The 19,497-nt window shown below is 50.7% G+C and overlaps 1 protein-coding gene across 1 annotated transcript in view; it reads left to right on the top strand.

Moving 5' to 3' along the window:
• Nucleotides 1–5,010: 5,010 nt before the first annotated feature.
• The window catches only part of TLE3 (TLE family member 3, transcriptional corepressor), a 48,807-nt gene continuing 34,320 nt past the window's right edge, over nucleotides 5,011–19,497 (top strand). Inside the window, 4 exon segments of the mRNA XM_033166595.1 lie at nucleotides 5,011–6,075; nucleotides 6,711–6,811; nucleotides 8,042–8,105; nucleotides 10,800–10,844. Coding sequence (XP_033022486.1) covers nucleotides 6,052–6,075; nucleotides 6,711–6,811; nucleotides 8,042–8,105; nucleotides 10,800–10,844 — 234 coding nt within the window. The 5' untranslated portion in view covers nucleotides 5,011–6,051.

Below are 19,497 nucleotides of genomic sequence, written 5' to 3'. Positions count from 1 at the left end.
TTGGTGTTTCCCTTTTTAGGATGTGGTTTCTTTCTCTCTCCCTGGCCATCACTGGATACAAATGGCATTATTATTATTTTTAACACTGAATACATTTTTGTTCTGACAGGCTTTCCCACCTGGAGAAATGAGTCTTGACCACCATTGTCTTGTTAGGGTTTATTTTATTTATTTGCTACATTTCACATCCCATCTTTCCTCCAAGGAGCTCATGGTGACATACATCATCCTCTGTATTATATTCACAGCAACCCTATGAGGTAGGACAGGCAGAGAAAGGCAGTGATTGGTCCCCAAGGTCACCCAGCCAGCTTCATGGCCCTGAGTCTCTACCCACTCCACCACGCTGTCTTCTTTTAAATGTATTTACCGTTTTCGTGCTTTAAAGCTTTTAAAATTATCTCCTGGGAAAATCGCCCTAATCAATAAATTAATCGCAACGATAACAATGCAGAAAACGAGGCCAGCTTCAGGGACTTGTCCCCACTTGATCCAGCTCCTCGTCTCCCTCCTGGATTCCATTCCGGAGTTCCCTGGCCGCCACCGCGCTAGGGGTGGAGGGCGGTTGTTGCGCGGTGCGGTGCCAGCCTCGCCTGCCTTGTGTCCCACGTGGGGCCGGCTCCCCGGCGCTCCAGCAGGCCTCCAATCGCGAGGCGGCTGCCCGGGTGGGGGGGGGAGGCGGCCTGCGACCCTGAAGAGCCCACTCGGCTGCAACAGGAACGGATCCAATTAGAGTCGCGGAGGAGAAGGCAACGTCCCTGGGCCGGGTGGGGGGCCCTGAAGACGCGGGCGACTAATGAGCTGCAGGGGGGAGGGGGGCTTCGGAGGCTTTTGTTTTTTTGTTTTGCCCGGGGGGAGAGAACGCCTTCGGGGTGGGGGAAGTCCCTCCATACTCTCCCCTCCCCTCCCCCCTAGTTCAACTTCAAAGCAAGCAGAGCACCCCCTCCTGCAATTCTGATTTGAGTCCCCGTTTTAAAAAGGGGGTCAATTTAGCAAAGGGGAGGGGGGACGTGGCCTATTAATTCCCCCTTTCCTCAAATTCCTTTAAATGCACACACACACATTTCACTTCCTCGCGGCAAACGAGAGAAGCGGCCCCTTCATTACTATTATTATTTAAATAGAAGCTTCTCCCTTTGATGCATAAAATCAAATTGATATTTAGCCCCTCATCCTCCCCTTTTTCTTTTCTCATTCTCTCTTTTTTTTAAAAAAATGCACGGCTCCCTTTTTACCACATGGTAGTGACAGATTGTTTGAGCTGGAAGGAGAAGCCATTCAGAGCTAATTAAGCGGCCCTTTCCAAGCAGGATCCGCGAGCGCCAGTCTCGGGAAGGCAACCTATTTGTCAGCGCTCGGGCTCCGGCCGCCCCACGTGCCTTTGACGGACAGGTCTCCAGGCTTGGAGTGGCAGCGGCGAGGCGCCCAGACCAATGAGGAGCCGGCGGAGGGCTCTCTCCCCCCATTGGCCGGGCGCCGCTTCTCCGTCTCCCTCCCGCGCGTGTGGTTTGCTTTCCCCGCCCCGTTTCTTTACACGACCGCGCCCCACGTGGGACAGGAAGACGAGGAGGGGCGGGGCTCGCGCCACTCTCTCTCTCCTTCCCCGTGACGTCAGGAGAGGGGAGCCATTTTGTGCTTAATGGGCGCTGCCCGGGAGGGGCGGGCGGGAGCTTGGCCTGGGTTTCTCCTTCAATTAATTACTGCCTCTGTTCCTCCGCAGCTGGGAGCCGTCTGGGCTGGGCCTGGGCTTGAGGAGGGGACGGCAAAGGCAAGGCGGGCCCCCTTCAGCACCAGCAGCAATTGCCATTTGCAAATGCTCGACAAAAGCAGCAGCAATTTGCAAATGCTCCGGCAAGAGCCAGGGCCAACGGAGGCCCCGCACCCGCTTCGTTAGCATGCAAATGCTGCCCTTTGTCTCGCTGTCGGAGCTCCAGCTGAACTTCGCGGCGTGGGAACGGCCCCCGGCCCCGCTTCCCGGAGGCCCGCTGGACTGTGCTCTTGTGTTGGCAACCCTCGGAGTCCAGGAAGACCTGGGCTCAGCCCCCAAGAAAGCCTGGTTTGCTGGCTTTGGAAAATGCACTCTGCGCACCCCCAGAGGCACTCTTGTGTTAGGCGCTGTGTAAGAAAGCTCTGCGAGGCAGGTTTCGTGGTTTGGGAGGCTTAAGTCAGTGCTGCCTTTGAATCGTCATTGTATCAAGACACAACTAGAGACATCTAGGCGCACAACTCCAGCAATTAAGTTTTGCGCGCGCAACTTTAGGATTGCAACCTGTCATTTGGCCCATACTTGCTACCGCGGAGGAAAGGTGGCTTAGAATCCCCTGAAAGGTCCACGTTTCAAGGCCCCGCCTCATTGGTATCCCGGGGCACATTACGTTGGGAGCCCTAGCTAGGGATGACGCGGGACGATCGTGCCAAGAGGTCTGAAACAACTCTGTTTCGGCGTAGGTACCCCTGCTTTCTGGGGATCACGCGCAGCTGCTGCGCCGGATCCGGAAAGGGGGCGGCCCGGCGCAAGCAACAGGCCGACGCTTCTTTCTGGCCCTTCCGGGGCCTGCCTGAGCGGTGCTTTGTTGCAAATCGGTGCAGCCGAGTGTGTGACTTTAATGAAATTACTTCCCCCTCCATTGGGGGGGGGGGCTCCATCAAAGCCTCTCAGACTTTCAGAAGAAAAGGGAGCGAATAACAGGTAGCGCAGTGTGTGTGGGGGGGGGGTCGTGTTTGCACAAAGCACCCCCCTGCCCCCCCGTCCTGCTGGTGGGCACATCAAAGGCAGGGGGAGGGGTGGGCCCAGCGCCCCCAGGAATTCTCCCACCGCCTGACTGCTCCCCCTCTCCCTTTGCAGCCCTGCCAACCGTTTTATCGGCCCTAAATCTTCCGAAGTGAAAACATTAAAATGACAAAAGCGATTTTGTTTGTTTTATAGCTTCTAATTGGGGCTCCTTTGCAGATCTAATGAGATTAGGAGGGAAAAGCGCTCTCGCGTTCACACGGGCCGCGGAAACAAGCATCGCGATTGTTGTCGGGACCGCGCTTGCCTCGTGGGGGAGGGCGCTTCCCCCTCGCCTCGAAGGAAGGGTCGCCTCGGGCCTGGGAGACAGCGAGTGGGTGCAAGACCTTGCTCACCCTCAGCCTCGTGGAGGGCCCGGCCAACCAGCCAATTACATTCTACAAAAATTGTATCCGTATATTGCAGGGAGTTGGTCTAGATTACCCTTGGGAATCCCCTTCCAACTCTACAATTTTTTTATTCTGTAAAATTGTATCATGAGGTCATCTTCCAGTCTTTTTTTCTTCTTCAGTTTTATTTGAAATGCCTTCAATTTCCCTAGAAAAGTGGTCACTTGACTGCACACAACCAAACAATGTCGCTCAGCGGTGGAGTTATTCTGCTGAAAATGGTGAGTTTAAATATTTCTAGGCCGCCCGCCCATCCAAGACAGTTAACAATACAGTAATAAAACAGGATAGAAAAATCAAGAGGAGGAAAGCTAAAACCTTCAAATCCTTCCCAAGTTAAAGGTGATAAAACATCCTTGGGCAGCTGCATCAAAACACTTTTGCATCCCAAACCAGGAGGGATTCAGGGTTAAGCCGGTTTGAAGAAGCTTCTGAAGCGCGGTTGGTGTTTAGATGCACCCGCAGTTCCAAAGGCCATTTTAGATTCGGGAGGGAAATGGGCCAACAGGTCCTCCGCCATTCAGAAGGTTACCGGTATGTTTGCTGATTTAGAGATCAAAGGGTGTTACCAGACAGGTGGCTATTGTGGGATGAGCTGGTATCTATTCCCCTCCTCCCCCACTATAATCCGGATTGTCCCCTTCCTAGGAAAATCTGATAAATTAAAAACAACACCCAGGTTGCCAAGGCCCTTCGGTGAGAACTGACCATCCCGCTGCAATACTATCTGCACCCAACATGTGGGAAGACAATTCTGCTGTCTGTACTGCTGGGGCGGGAGGAAGTACCGGACTCCTGTCCTAAAGCATTGTTACTAAAACAGCAACAAGATCTGGCAGGGCTACAAAGTACTGTGCCGGTATTGACGAAGGGATGAGGACGGCAGCGGCAGCAGCAGCAGTTCTTGTGTTATTACTTTGTACAGTACTGCATTTATACCCCTCCAAGGTGGCGTATGACGTTCTTTCCCTCATCCTCATTCAATTCTCACAACAACCCAGTGTGCATGCACACGAAAGCTCATACCAAGAACAAACTTAGTTGGTCTCTAAGGTGCTACTGGAAGGAATTTTATTTTGTTTTGACCAAGGGTCCCCCAGTGAGCTTCACGGCCCAATGGAGGGGATACGAATCCTGGTCTCTCCCGGTTCGTAGTCCCGATACCCTTATATCACTATACCACCTTGACTCTCACATCCGATGGTCTCTCCTCCTCCGCCTAACACGTTGTGCCCCCACTACAAAGCCTGGATGGGCGAGGCGGGGTGCTTCTCTTGTTGCTATTGCCTCCTCACCTTCCCCGCCCGCCCCCGGAAGTGTACAAAGATACACAACTTCCTAACTCATCATCAGAAGCGGCCTCCCCCCCCCCCACCGGGCGCGGTGGCATTTCACGTCGGATTATATCATCAGCCGAAACCGCAACCAAATGATCCCGGGCAGAGAAGGAGACCCCCCCCCCTTCCTCGCCTGGGCAGGAGCCGTGGGAAAAAAGGAAAAGGAGGGGGCAGACTTGCTGGGAGGGGGGGGGCTGCAGCGAGGAAGGAAGGAAGCGGCCCAGCGTTGGCGGTGGGGGTATATAGGGGTGCAGGGAGGGGGAGGGTCCGCTGCTCCGCTTCGCCTCCCTTTCCCCCGTTCGGACGCCAGGTGGCACCGAGAGGTTCCCTCCCTCCCTCCAACCTCCTCCTCTCCCCGGCCCCTCCCGCACTCGGCCAGGGCGCCGACCAATCACGCGGCGAGTGGCTGCGGCCCCCACGTGGGATCCCCGCGCTGTGATTGGCGCAGAGCTCGCTCAGCCCTTCAATTCATTTCTTCCTTTCTTCTCTGCTCGGCGTTTGCTGCTGCTGCTGCTGCTTCGCCTTTCTCGGTCCTCCCCCTATTTGGAGCGCGACGCGGAGTTCTCGTGTTGCAGCGGCGGCGGCGGCGGCGGCGGCAGCAGCAGGAGCCTCGCCTTCTGTGGGTGGCATTGCAAGGCCGGATTGGAGAAGGGGGGGTGCCGAACGACGTTTGCTCGCGGCTTGTTCGGGGTGGGGGCCGCAGCTACAACCTTTTGAGGATTTGCCTCCTTTGAAGAAGCGACCTCCCCTCCCCCTCCCCCCCTCTTCGCCTCCATGACCGTGGCGACCCCGTCTGGATCCGGCTGCGCTTTCTTGCGACGCGGAGGACCGTGGGAAGGAGAACAAGGAGCGGAGCCCGCCTGACTCGGCTCCGCGCGCGCGGAGAGGATCTCGGTGGAGTTACTGCGGAGGAGAGAGAGCCCCCCCACCCCCGCCGCCGAAAAACAACAATCCGGGCTTTGTTTTTCTTCGTGTGGTTTTCTTGTCTCCCTGCGAGCGAGGAGGAGGAAATCGTTGCACCCCGGCGGCCAGGGAAAGAGCAGCCGGGCGGATTTGCAAGGAAGTACCCCCCCCCCCAACACTCCGCGGCATTTGTCTCGTCTCCTACTCTGCCCGAGGGAGCTTTTCTAGTGGATCTGCTAACAAAAGGAAAGCCCAGCCGTCCGCCGGCTTTGGAGTAGCTGCGGATTGTGCGTGTGAACGCGCGCGCTTGGGTGTATTCAAACGGAGGGGCACCGTTGTTAGAGGGAGGCGTTTGTCTCTTGCCTTCTTCCTCGAGCGGCGGCGGGGGAGCTTTTCTGAGCCCGGGGAGGGGGGTAGGATGCCCGGAAGGGGCGGCGGCTCCCCCTCGCCCGCCATCGCCGCTGCCCACCCGGGGGAAGCCCGGCCGTCGTCGTCGCTGCTGCTGCGCTCGGAGGACGAGGAGGAGGCGCGTCAGGCTCCCGGCCGTGGCGGCGGCGGCTGCTGAGGCGCCCGCGCTCGCCTCCTTTGTCCAGGCTTCGGAGGGACCGTCGCTCCGATCGCGGGGCCGGCCATGTATCCCCAAGGAAGGCACCCGGTGAGTAGGTGGCAAAGTCGAGTGGGAGGGAGGGGGGGGGGAAGGCGTCCTGCTCGGCCTTCCGTGGCCTTTGATCCAGATCGCGGCCCTGGGGTCTTGAGCCGCGTGTAAATGGAGCAGCGCCCCTTGGGGCCCGCTTGGGAACTCGCCCTTTTGGGGGGTGGGGTTTGTCGTGGTGCTCTTCCCCCCCCCCCATACACTTCCAGGCAGCCCCCCTCCCTCTTCACTTTTCCCTCCAGAAAGCCCGCGTGCATATGTGGGGCTGGGGGTGAGGAAGGAATGGGAGCACCGAGCCCTCTGCCAGTGGTGTCACAGAGAACTTACTGCTTTTTAAAAATGGGGGGGGGCTTGATTATATTTTTGGTTAATTGTGCAGCACCCCCTTTTAATTGGGGGAGCGGTAGGTAGAGCCAGGTGTAATAAGACTAGATTTTTATTAATCTCTTTTTATGTAGGCTTTTTGGGGGAGCAAGTATTTTGGGGGAGATTAGCATGTAACTTGCACTTCTCCCCCAGTCCTGTGGGGGGCATTTTGGGTGCCTACAGCTGGGGTGTGTGTGTGTGTGTTTGATGGGCTTGTTGCCCCAGAGGACTTACTGAAAACCTGGTGGGGGGCTGTCTTCTACCCTTTCCAGGCACCCCACCAGCCTGGCCAGCCAGGCTTCAAATTCACCGTTGCCGAATCCTGCGACAGGATTAAGGACGAGTTCCAGTTCCTGCAGGCTCAGTACCACAGGTAACCTTTCTCTGGCTCCTTCCTCCCACCTTGCAAAGGTGAAAGGCTTATTAATCCTGACAGACGCTGAAGGGTTAAAAGAGCAGGCCGTCTGGAGTGCCTTAGAAACCACAGAGCTGGCTGACTTCCAGGCTGCTTATTGTTCTCCACTCTCTGTCAACTTGGGGCTCACCCCCCCTTCACTTTTTTAAAGAACATTTGGGGGAGTTTCCAGAAAGGAGTTTTGCAGGCCTGTCTTCTAGGAACATCCATTTATTTCCTGCACATTGTCTTTGCTAGTTAGTAGCTGTTTAGCTGAAGAAAACAACCCCCTTTCCTTCAAATGTGTTCCTCTCCCCCATTGCTTGCTAAGCTGTTTTGATTGCAAGGAACACCCCAAGCACTCTTAAGGTTCCTTACTTGCAGCCCAAACCCATCTAGGTTTTCTTGGGAGGCAGTCCCAAGCAGGCTTCCATAGAAAGCCTGCTGGAACACAGTCAAGAGGCTGTGTGTTTAACACCAAAAGTAAATTGGGCATGTTATTTCAGAGCTAAGAGTTTTAATTTGCACAGCTTCTAGGCATTTTTGGGAGGATTTGCTAAGAAGATCCCAATTTTTTATGGTAATTCCCCCCACACACACACCTTCCCACCCCAATATCAACTCTCTGGCTTTTAATTTGCTGACACCATTAAGAGGTTCAAGACAGGTCCTTTTTCAGGTTCTGTAATTGAAGCTCCGAGGGTTAGGCAAAAACAAACAAACCTCAAGCCTATTTCTTCAGGTGTTTTTAGCAACTCATCTGTCAGAAAAAGGCTGCCTTTCAACTGAGGTACCTCTGATTTAAAATACTTTATCACAATCTCCAGTAAATGAACGAACAAATGCCACTCATTGGCAGTGTATATAATTCACGCTGTGCTGAATTTCCAGTGACACTTTGTTCATTAAAAAAAATCTATTAAGTCTCTTGCCTCACAAGAGCTGTGTTTCACTCACCTGTAGCCTTGTGACCCTGTTTTGAATTGGCTCTGTGAAGGATCAAGTGCCTTGGAGCATATGCAGAGTGCACCCTTTTTCATAGTTTGCATGTCTGCAGAGTTAATGGGGAAGGAAGGGTTTCTGGGCGAAAAGCTGTGACTTTCAGGTACTCTTTCCTTGACTCTCCCCTCACCCCACTCTGCCCGTCTTGTTAGCAACTTGAGTGTTTCTGGGACTTCTGAGATGTGACGGGTGCCTTTTCTTTTCTAGTCTTAAAGTAGAGTACGACAAGCTTGCGAATGAAAAGACAGAGATGCAGCGCCACTACGTGATGGTAAGAGAGACTCTTGGGTGGCGACTGTTTGCCTGGGGAAAACCGGACTACTCTGACCCAAGCTGGGTCACTTGGAGTTGTAACGCAAAACATTGGGTGGAAGGCTTCTTTCGGAACTCACAGGATCTCATATGGGGTCCCATTCCGCTCCACAAACCCTTTTCTACCTGTCCACCTTTGTGTGCCCTTGTGCTTTCAGGGAAGCACTTTATCACACCTGGCTAAATGGCCCATGTCCATAGGATTTTCTTAGGCAGTCCTGAGCACTTTTTGCTCTTCCATGGAATATGCTGCTAATATGACTGGTTTTTCCATATCTGAAAAATAATAGCTGTTGCCTTCCCGCAGACATATGTGAACAACCACAGTGTTTATAAGCCCTTGGTGGTGTGGTGGGTGCCTGATCTGGGCTTTTGCTTCTTTGCCGCAGGAAACTCCCCCCCAAAAAGCCCACAACCCCAGGAAGTGCCTTGATTCAGTTCCTCCCAACCATTAACTCAGCCCAGCTGTAGCCAGTGCAGCCTCCCCAGTGGGATTTGAGTCCCCGTAGCTGTGTAAATGCCTAATCGCTGCGGTGTGTGGTCAGTTGTTGCTTTTGCTACAGGAAAGCCTTTCCCGGGAAGTGGTCCTCGCAGTTGCTAATAATCCCTGTGGTTGTGGCAGTTCGGGGGATGCCAGAGGTTAATAGCCCTGGCAGAACCAGGTATTGGGGAATGGCTGTCAAAAACTGATCCGCCGTACGCAGCCCAAAGCCAAAGGCATTTAAAGGGTCCTTTTTTGCGACAAATGTGATGGATTGGCTCTTGCTGGCTATATGGCCAAAATAGTTGAGTCGAGTCTGACTATTCACCGTGTTACTCCTTCCAGGGGTGGTTGGGTCTGACCTCATTGGGAGCCTCATTAGCACACCAAATGCCCAAATGAGGTTTTGCCCCCCTTCTGCCTCCGCCCCCAAAACCCCTGGGTTTGTAGTGCAAGGCTGCAGGGGGTTTGGATCAAGGGCACCTCCTTTTCTCAGCTGGGTTCTCACCGAGGTGGTCTGGCCTGCACATTTTAAGACACACTCGGTACACTTTGACCATAAAACTAAGAAACGATAGCTGATGAAGAATAAACGAAACAGGGCCTTGTCCTGGAGTTAACAATCGTAACTGGAATTTGTTTTATACTTTCAACAACAAAAATAGAGAAGACAATTGTTTATTGCCGTCCTGGCCTGAGTCCTTGCAACCTTTCTACTTTACTTCCATTTTAAAAGAGCAGCAGACATTCTCGTAGGTAGAACACAAGGGCAAAGGGGTCTAGATTCAGTTTCTCTTTGACTTGCTTGTTTCCTATTTGGGGGAGGTTGTTTGCTGTACCTTTAAGCCTGTGAGACACACACAAACACCCCCCCCCCCAGGAAAGTGGTACAGCCCTGAAACAGGTTGACCACTCCTGGTGTGTCTGCGGCCTCCAAAATGTCCCCCTTTCCTCCTGTGGCTGGCGCACGTCAAATGTTAGATTGTGGCCACCCTGTAACAAATGCAGCTCATAGGTGGTTATACTCAGAAATGAGACCCACAATGTTCACTGGATTTTGCTCCTGGGGAGGTCTGCCATGTGGCAGCAACTCCCATCAACCCCTCCACTGGCTGTGCTGTGGACCAACACATCTGGAGAGGTCCGGATTGGCCGTGCTCTTATCAGTTACACATAGCACAGAGTGCAATTGGTCCTACCTCCTTTGTGCATATGACATGCAGATATACATGCCACTGGCTTAGCATGCATGCAGCCAGTCCTTGGAGTATTGAAAGGGCTTGAGAGCTACTGTGGTGTAGTGGTTGGAGTGTTGGAATAGGACCTGGGAGACTGGGTTCAACTCCTCACTCAGCTCTGAAGCCAGCCATGGGCCTCTCAGGCTAACCTATCTCACAGGGTTGTTGTTGAGAGGGACAACCTTGAGCTCTTTGGAGGAAAAAGGTGTATAAATTCAATAAATAAATTGTAAACCTCACAACAACCTGGGAAGGGAGTTGAGTGGTATTATGTCAAATTGTCTGTGTGCCAGGGTGTGGGTGAGAGTGCATGTCTAAATCAATGCTGTGAATTCCCTGGTGTGTTGCCCCATCCCCAGCAGCTGCGCAGCACAACCTTTAATTAACAATGAAAAATATCGTGTTCATCAGTGTAGGACACTTTGATCCCGGCAGAGCACTTTTGGTCGTAGGCCTTCCTGGTCAAAGGTAGCGGGTTTTCTCAATCCTGCTTTTTGAAATCCCTTAATGACAGGTGCTGCTTATCAAATAAGCGCCTTTCTGCATGTGTGGTGTGTTACACCCTTGAGCCGTGGTGTTGAACGCAGCGCAGAAATAGCTCAAGATGTCTCCCCCAGAGCCTGTGTGGGTTGTCTTGCATCCAGGAGACAAGGAGCACGCAGTTCGCGACTAGAGCTCTCCTAAGCAGCTTTCGGAGAAGAGGCAGGCGTGTCAAAGCATTGTCATCTTGTTAAAGATATGTCAAGTAGGGCGGACACTCTGCGGCTGCAGCAGTTTCTTGGGCTCCTGCAAAGCGATAGCAAACCTTTCTTTTCCTCCTCCTCCTTCGCTTCGAGATACTGGGTACCATATTCAGGATGCTTCCAAACATTTATTGCATGATTAATGAAGACCTCTCTCCCTCCCCCCCTCCCCATTTTTTTCTCTTTTTCAGTACTATGAAATGTCTTATGGCTTGAACATTGAAATGCACAAGCAGGTGAGTGTCTCTGCTTACAGCATCTTCAGTCTGTGTCCCTGTTCAGTGGTCCGTTGCCTCTCCCCTCCCTCTCCTGGCTACTTGAGGAACAAGGCTTGGGGGGGGGGATAAGAGAGCATTAAGCTGTTGCCAGGGAGATTTGTGCAAAAATCAGGGCTCTGCAAATGTTGCCCCCTTGGACTCTATTCAGAATGACTTGTGGAGGTGAAGAGGTGTGCACTACGGTGGCGTTTATTTGGCGTTTCAAATTCCTTTGTTTTCGTTGGGCTTTGGGGCTGTGGAACTCTGACCCTTTCGCAATTGTGGTTTTGAGCAAATACTTGTGTCTTTGCGGTTGCTGTGTTGCACCAGAGCAGTCTTACTCCCTCCACGCCCATCTCTGAGCACCTCCACATCCTGCCCCTTCTCCAGCCAAGTTGCACTTTCCTCTTTTGCAACGCCTGTTTCTGTCACATGACGTGTTGCAATGCGTTGGTGACCTCACTGCTGTGGAGATCCCAAGATCACAGAGGTAGTTTGTCTGCTGGCACCTTGGAATGCACCACGGCATTGGGGTGCCGTTCACATGGGATCCTGGCATAAGGAGATCTGTGGGTTTGGAGAGCACATCAAGTCCATCAGTTGATTGCCAATGACTGGGCTGTGGTCAAAAGCTGGAAGCACTGGCCTGTTTAACACAACTGACTTTTATAGCTACTGTAGTTTGATTATTTCTTTTTAAAAATTCCTTTAAAATATAAAAAAACTGTAGCCTGGCTATAGGTGTACCTGGGTGGGTAGAAACCAAACAAAAGAAGAGTTCAATGACCTACTCCTCTCTTTGGAAACCTCACTGCGCGTTGCTTAAATTTTATTCCAGGATAGCACAGGTTTTTTTAAAGCAGCAAAGTGATTAGCAGAAAACCTGGAGCATTTTGTGTTTAAAGTCACTTTTGTTGTTTTAATGAAGTTGATGCTTAATGAAGTTGTCAAGCACCCAGGTCTTACCGAAAGTTGTAATTATCTCTTAGAACATTGTCCAGGGGGGCTGGGTGGTGTTCAGATGGTGCCCTCAGAAGGATTGGGTTATGGAAGTTGATTTTCTATTGTTGTAAGTTTAATTTGGTATAGTTAATAGGATTGTCCTTGTTTCATATGTGTACACAGCCCTGTGATGATGATGTGATGGGCAGTGTATTAGTATTCCTCTAAATAAATGAGTGTTGATAGAAATGTACTTTGTATGTGTTCAAGGGCGCACTTTTTTGTTACATAATCTCAACCAAACGCTTGCTTCTCTAAAGAAGGGGAAGAGCCAAAAGGGAGTAGACTGTGGTACATACATAGGGATGGATAGAAGGCAGATGAGACTGTGAAAGTGGTCATGGAATCCTAGAATTGGAAGGGATCCTGCGGGTCATCTAGCCTCACCCCCTGCAATTCAAGATTCTCTAACAGATGATCACCCAACCCCTGTTGAAAACCCCAAATGACTGAGAGTCCACCTCCTTCTGAGGGAGTCCGTTCCACTGTTGAACAGCGTTTGCTTTCAGAAAGTTCCCAATGTTGACTTGGGTTCTCCTTTCTTGCCATTTGAATCCATTGGTTCAGGTCCTACCCTCTGGAGCAGCAGAAAACAAGTAATTTGGTCAGTGCTTATAAGAAGACCTTCTCCAATTTGGTGCTGCCCAGATGTTTTAGGACAACAATTCTTATCAGCCCCAGCTTGGACCACTAGGAATTTGGAATCCTTTCCCAACCCCCTACAGCTGAGAGCGTCAAAGATCTCCCATCTCTGCCAGATCCCCTTACCCTTTTCTCGGTTTAGTTGTGGTAGCCACATGACCCGGAAATGCTGTCTGTGACTAAGTTCAGACCCCCATAGTCATATTTGACTCAACTTCCACCATTTCCCAAGAGTGACTGGCTTGCAAAGAGTTAAACTCCTCTTCCAGGCGATAGCATCTAATGACTATTGCAGCCCCACCTGTTTGTCTGGTGAAGAGGCAACTTCTGTCTTACTCTAATGGCCCCCCCCTTTCTCCTCCTCCTCCCCCCCCAAGGGCAGAACAAGCTGAGCTGTTTGGGAATGCGATTTGCTTCCTTGATAAGCTTAAAACCTTAAGGAGCCTAGGGCCTGGGCGCATGATAGCAAAACTTCAAGGAATGAAGTTATTGAGATCAGGCCTGATTAGTTGTGATGCCTTGGAGGGGAAGAGCTGGAGCTTAACAGCGGACCATAGAACCATAGGATTGTAGCATTGGAAGGGAGCCCAAGGGTCATTTAGTCCAGCTCCCTGCTTCCTCATGGTTAAACAGTCTCGGGAGGCAACTTGGATGGTTTTAAAACAGAATTGGACCAATTCTTGAAGGGATAGGTTATTGATGGCTACCAGCCATGATGACTACGCTCTGCCATCATAGTTTGAAACAACAGGAGTCCACACCATTTCTCTGCTCTTCCCCTCAGAAAATTCTTCCTAACCATTAGCCAGAATCTCCTTTCTTGTTCATTTGAACCCATTGGTTCTGGTCTTACCCTCTGGAGCAGCAGAAAACAAGATTGCTCCATCTTCCCTCCAGTTACTTGAGAATGGGTATCATATCTCTGCTAAACAAACCCTCCTCTGCACATGTCCTATCTTCCTTATCAACATCTTTCGTAAAGCTGTGATGCCCAGAACTGGACACAGGACTCTCTAGGTGGGCTTTTTGACCAAGGCATAAGAGATCTTGCTTTTTTAGGTTTTTGTGTTCTTCTGTTTTTTAAACTGGGCTTCAGCGTGTGCCTCACTCTCTACAAGTCACTTAATTGCCAAAAGCAACTAATCAATGCGATAAAGAAATAAGGAGAGTTTAGAAGCTGTTGGGGAAAATACCCAAAAGTATCTTGATACCTCTGTTGGCTGTCCCAGGCAACTGAACCGGGGTAATGAGAGACACTTTGGTATTTTTCCTAACAAAGCTTTCTGGCCAGTCAGTAGAGAGAGAGAGAGTCCCCCCCACCTTATTGTGTGGCTGCTCCCCTCCAGAACTCTGCTCTCAAACCTGATTTAAAGGCCTATTTCCATTTGCTGCTTTATATCTTCGCCCCTCTAAGAGAGTCGTAAATCAGCGGCTGCAGATTTCGAGCTTTGAAAGGCCTGTGGAGGCGAAGAAAGCGCCAGAGAGGGGCTCTTCAGACTTGGCAATTTGGGGGTGGTTGTTGTTTTTCTTCTTTGGGGGGGGGGAGGGCATTCACTCTCTGCAAGCGAACCCCTCCCAACCTATGTCTTGCTTTGGGGGACGGCTCCTTTTGATGCTGGGTTCCCTGGCTGGTAATTATGTCAGATTTATATCTGCGCGAGGGGGTGGGCGGGCAGCTTTGTAGTCGATGTGTCTGTGTGATGTTTTTGGTTGGAGATGGCATTTTAAGGATTATTGAACGAAATGAAATGAGCTGCCTTGATTGCGAGGGGAGGGAAAACCGATCCTTTAATCTGCCTTCTCGCCTTGCCTCTTCCAGCAGGTTGGGAAGAGGATTTGCTGGGCTCAGCTGGTAGCAGGGAGTTGGCTCTCCTCTCACCTTGCCATCACACTCATCCGCTCACTTTAATGCTGCTTTTGCCAACCTGGGGTCCTCCAGCTGTTCTGGGTGGCAACTCCCAGTTTTCATCCAGAACATCTGGAGGCCAAAGTGGCCAGGATGAAGAAAGCTGGTCTAATGGGACTTGTTTGGGACGACTGTGGCTTTTGTGGGATTTGATTTGGAGGCAAATGTCTGCCTGGTGACGGCAGAGAGAAGTGCGGGGCTGTCCATTATGTGCTCACCTGGTCCGATCTGGGACTCCATGGAACAATGTTCATAGTTGGGTGAGGTCCCTGCAATGCGTATGGTGGGGTTGGGGAAAGACAGGATGAAAGCAAAGCCAGTTTGGGGTGTCTTGAGAAGTCTAGAGATGGCTTGGAACAAAGCCTCACCCAATCTTTGTTAAAAATGTATTTTTCTCTTGAATGTAAGACATTCTGTATAGTTGCTGAGCATGTCAGAACCGTTGAATTCTTAGGTGTGTTAAAATTTGTGTGCCCCTGCTCCTCCATGGGAGGTTCATGAGCATGGGCCTTTTTGGTGGTGGCACTCCTTGTTTGGGGATGACTGTTCCCAGGGAAGCATGATTGCTGCCAATCTTATTTGTCTTTAGGCAACAGGGAAATACTTTTCTCTTTTAACTCTTAAGCTTGAGAGATTGCCCTCTTTTAGTTGAAGCAGGATTTATTTATTTATTCGTTTATTTATTTCATGAAATTTATACACTGTTTGACTGTAAAAAAAAATACCCCTTGAAATCTGTGGGGTGACTCTCTCAAAAGCAGTTACTTGTTTCAAGTGGCCTCTGGGGAATAATTTAAATTCTGCTTCCTCTGTGTTTCCATGGCTTTGAAAGGGTTTAGGGTGGTTTGGAAACCACCTTTGGGGCTCCTCTTTGCCTGGGGAAATGGAAAGCTTTCAGGCATCCCATTCAAGTCCTAGTAGGAGTGAGCCCTAACTTGCTATCTCCTTTGTTTCAGCTGCTCCTAGTGTCATGGTGATTCAGGGTGTGTGCTTTAGTCTGTTGGTAATACAAGTACTTGCTAATCCCCAAAGGATTCCCTCTGGCAAGTAAGTCATGAATTCTGGGATGATATCCTGGGGGAACAGTCAAGGAATTCTAGGGTAATCTTCCTATATACATAAAAATGTAAGGCTATCATCACACAGCAGACATTGGAGGTTTTGTAGTGTTACATCACAATCCATCCAGTGTGGAACTGTTCAGGCAGGAAGAGGAAGAACTTGATATTTTAGTGCGGCAGCACCCACACTTTGGAACTCCCTGCCTATTGACACCAGGCAGGTGCATTTCTGTAATCTTCTCAGCACCTGCCATAAACAGTTGTTCAGCTGAGCCTACCCAGATGTTTAGAAATTGGATGCAAGTCTTATCTGTTTTAGTCTATTGCTATGGTAACTTTTTGAATGTCTTAAATTGTTAAAATTTATACACTGTTGTTTTTTTAAAAAAATTATCAAATGAGAAAACATTGGCAGGTTTTGTGCAGTCTGCCTTTGAATGGCCTCTGTTTAAGGATTAGTCATTGACTGGCTTTTACTACTTGTGAATCCTGAGTGGGAAGAGAGAAGGGGTCTATCTTTTTAAAAAAATTATTTAGCAGCTGGATGAGAACAGCTGTTCACACAAGCTGCCATATGTGTTTGTGTGTGTGTGTGTACACACACACACACACACACGCACACACTGAAGAAGCCCAGCCAGGAGGTGTTAAATAGAAGGCCTGAATGAAAAGACCCCCGTTGCTCCTCCCCTGGCCAAGATATTCCCGCAAATAAATCCCAGCCACAAATAGTGGTGTGGATGCTGAGCAAGGAGGTTCTGAGCTAACAGACTTCTCAGGTGACCTGCATTAGCTTTATCTGCACACCATCGGGTAGACGCTTGAATGATTCATGCTGTTTTGTGCCCTCCAGACTAGCATGGCAGAACAAAGCGCAGGGTTCCTTGGTCAATGTTTGTCTTTGAGTATATAAAAAAAGGAGATTTATTTTGGGGAAATTGCAGTGGGAGCGGCTTTCTGGAGGCTTTGATGAGCAGTGGATAACTAGGAGAATTTGGGAACGCAGGAAGATGACATTGAGTCAGAACATTGGTCCATCTAGCTCAGCATTGTCTACACTGACTGGTAGCAGGGGAAACTCTCAGGGGTTTCCAGCAGAGACTCTCTCCCAACCCTACCTGGAGATGCTGCTGAGGTTTGAACCTGGGACCTTCTGCCCACAGAGCAGGTGCTGCCACTGAGCCTTTCTCCAAAAGGCCTAAAAATGCATCAAGTACAACTTGTCGCCACTTAGGATACATCCAGACAGACTGAAGGATGCTCTTAAAGCAAAATTTCAAAGCAGGTTTAAGCTGCCTGTGAGTGGTCCTTTGTGTGGTGCAAGAACTCCTGCCTGTGGCAAACCAATGAGCACAAGAGTCCTCTCTCTTGCAGTTTCCAGCAACTGTACTCTACAGCATTGCTGCTTCTAGCTGTGGGCAGCATAGCCATAATAGCTAGCAGTCATCAATACTCTTTGGTAACCCTTTAAAGCTGTCTAGATGGGTTCCTGTTTCCTTGTGGGAGTGAGTTCCATAGTTTTAACTATGTGCTGCAGTTAAAATGGCTGTTTAAGCTTCTTGCTTTAAAATAGGTAAAATAATGCCAAAAGATGGTATCTGCCTAGTTGGGTGAGCAGAGGGAAGCCAGGTAGGTAGAGCCACGTTGGTCTGACGCAGTAGAAATATATATTAAAAAATAAAACATTGTCCGGTAGCACCTTAGAGACCCAACTAAGTTTGTTCTTGGTATGAGCTTTCGTGTGCATGCACACTTCTTCAGATACACTGAAACAGAAGTCACCAGACCTTTATATGTAGTGAGAGGGTGGGGAGGGGTATTACTTAGAAGGGTGGTGGGAATGGGTGATTGGCTGATAGGTGTGGAAAACCTGTTGACGACTGTTAACAACTGCAATTGGTCTTACAGGAAAAAGCAATGGCTGAGATGGCTAAAAATAGCTTTATTATGTATAATGAGACCAGAATCCAATCTCTCTATTCAGACCAGGTGTCTCCATGGTTTTAAGTTTGGTAAAGGTAAAGGTACCCCTGACCATTAGGTCCAGTCACGGACGGCTCTGGGGTTGCGGTGCTCATCTTAATCTATAGGCCGAGGGAGTTGGTGATTGTCCGCAGACAGCTTCCCGGTCATGTGGCCAGCATGACTAAGCCGCTTCAGGCGAACCAGAGCAGTGCACGGAAACGCCTTTTACCTTCCTGCCGGAGCGGTACCTATTTATCTACTTGCACTTTGACGTACTTCGAACTGCTAGGTGGGCAGGAGCAGGGACCGAACAATGGGAACTCACCCCGTTGCGGGGATTCGAACCGCCGACCTTCTGATCGGCAAGCCCTAGGCTCAGCGGTTTAGACCACAGTGTCGTAATTCAGCAACTTCTCTTTCTAGTCTATTTCTGAAATTCCTTTGTAGTAAGACAGCTACTTTGAGATCTTGTATAGAAGGTCCTGGGAGATTGGAGTGTTCTCCTGCTGGTTTCTCTGTCTTGTGATTCCTGATGTCAGATTTATGTCCATTTATCCTTTGGTGTAGGGTTTGGCCTGTTTGTCCAAACCAGAGTGCCTTTTCAGCCTGGTGGGAGCTGCTGGTGAGACACACAACACACACACCCCGCCCTCTCTGCTTTGAGGTTCCAAGACACCGCATCAGCTCCAGCTAGTGATCTCCTTAAGAGATAATTCTAGGAATCTGCCAAGTGCTTGAGACCCCCCCCCCCAGATGCAGGAGCCCTTTCCCATTCAGCTCAGCTCCTTTCATTAATGGCAGGGATGCCTGGATTCACATTACAACCCCCACCCCCCCACCCCGCTGCTGCTGCCCCAAATATCTGTTGAATCTGCTGGCTGGGCGTCCTTATTTTTATCTCCTGAATCGGCCTCGTTTGCCTCGTGCGATTGGCAAATCCGTAATAACCGTTTGCGCCCACGCGCACCCACACTCCTCCCTGAATTTAATTCTCATCAGCGGCGCTCTCCATCCTGGCTAATAACGCTTTGCTGCCGCAAATAGCTTTCAACACGCCATTGAGAGCCTGGTTGAAGAGCGCACTTGAGCGAGTGCTAGACAGCTGGAAGTGCCCCTAATTGTCTCCCCGAGTGAGAACCGCTTGGAGGCTCAAGGACCTTATTTTCATCTGCTTAGAGAGACAATATTCTGCTTTCAACAAATGCTGGAGGCACTTGGGCGGATGGCCTCATCCCCAACCCTTTCTCCTGCCCGCCTCTGCCCTTAAAGGCTCCTTGGGAAACTGGAGGGTGGTATGCAGAAGCAGATAGGTGGCTGTGTCCCCCCCCCCCCAAAGGGGAAAAATGGAATTCAACCTGTTTATCCTCTTGGCTGGCTGGCCTGATCTGCCCAGCCAAATGTCAGCAGGGGTGCTTGGTGACCCCCCCCCGCCCCGCTCACCCCTGGGGGGCTCGATTCTGCTAAGGCAGTGGGGTTGTCTAAAGAGCTGGCTGGGCAGAAATAGGAACATAAGGAGAGCACGCTGGATCAGGACAGTGGCCCATCTAGTCCGGCATCCTGTTCTCACTGTGGCCAACCAGGTGCCTCTTGTGGGAGACCCACAAGCAGGATTCGAGCACAAGAACACCCTCCCCTCCTTTGGCTTCCAGCAGCTGCTATTCAGGAGCATTGCTTTCTCCAACTCTGAAGGCAGAGGTGAGCACAGCCATCGTACCTAGTAGCCAATGGTAGCCTCTCTCCATGGACTTGTCTGACCCTCTTTTAAAGCCACCCTAGTTCCATAGTTTAGCTATGCGCCGGGTGAAGAAGGACTTCCTTTTATCTGTCCTGAATATTCCAACATGTCACTTTCCTGCTCTCCTTTTCTCTAAAGAGCCCCAAACAGTGCAACCTCTTCTGCATAGTCGCTCCCTCCCCTCGACCTTTTCACAGCTTGCTGGACTGCGGGCCAGCCAACTGGGTGCCCTCTGCCTGTCTTGCCCTCCTGCTCCCATCACCCCTCGCGGGCACCACATTTGTCTACCCCCTGATATGGTGGGTGGCAAGTCTGTGTAGA

The sequence above is a fragment of the Lacerta agilis genome, chromosome 13, assembly GCF_009819535.1.
Source record: "Lacerta agilis isolate rLacAgi1 chromosome 13, rLacAgi1.pri, whole genome shotgun sequence".
NCBI classification, from domain to species: Eukaryota; Metazoa; Chordata; class Lepidosauria; order Squamata; family Lacertidae; genus Lacerta; species Lacerta agilis.
The sequence above is the reverse complement of the archived record's forward strand: the minus strand, read 5'-3'. Positions and strand labels throughout refer to the sequence as shown.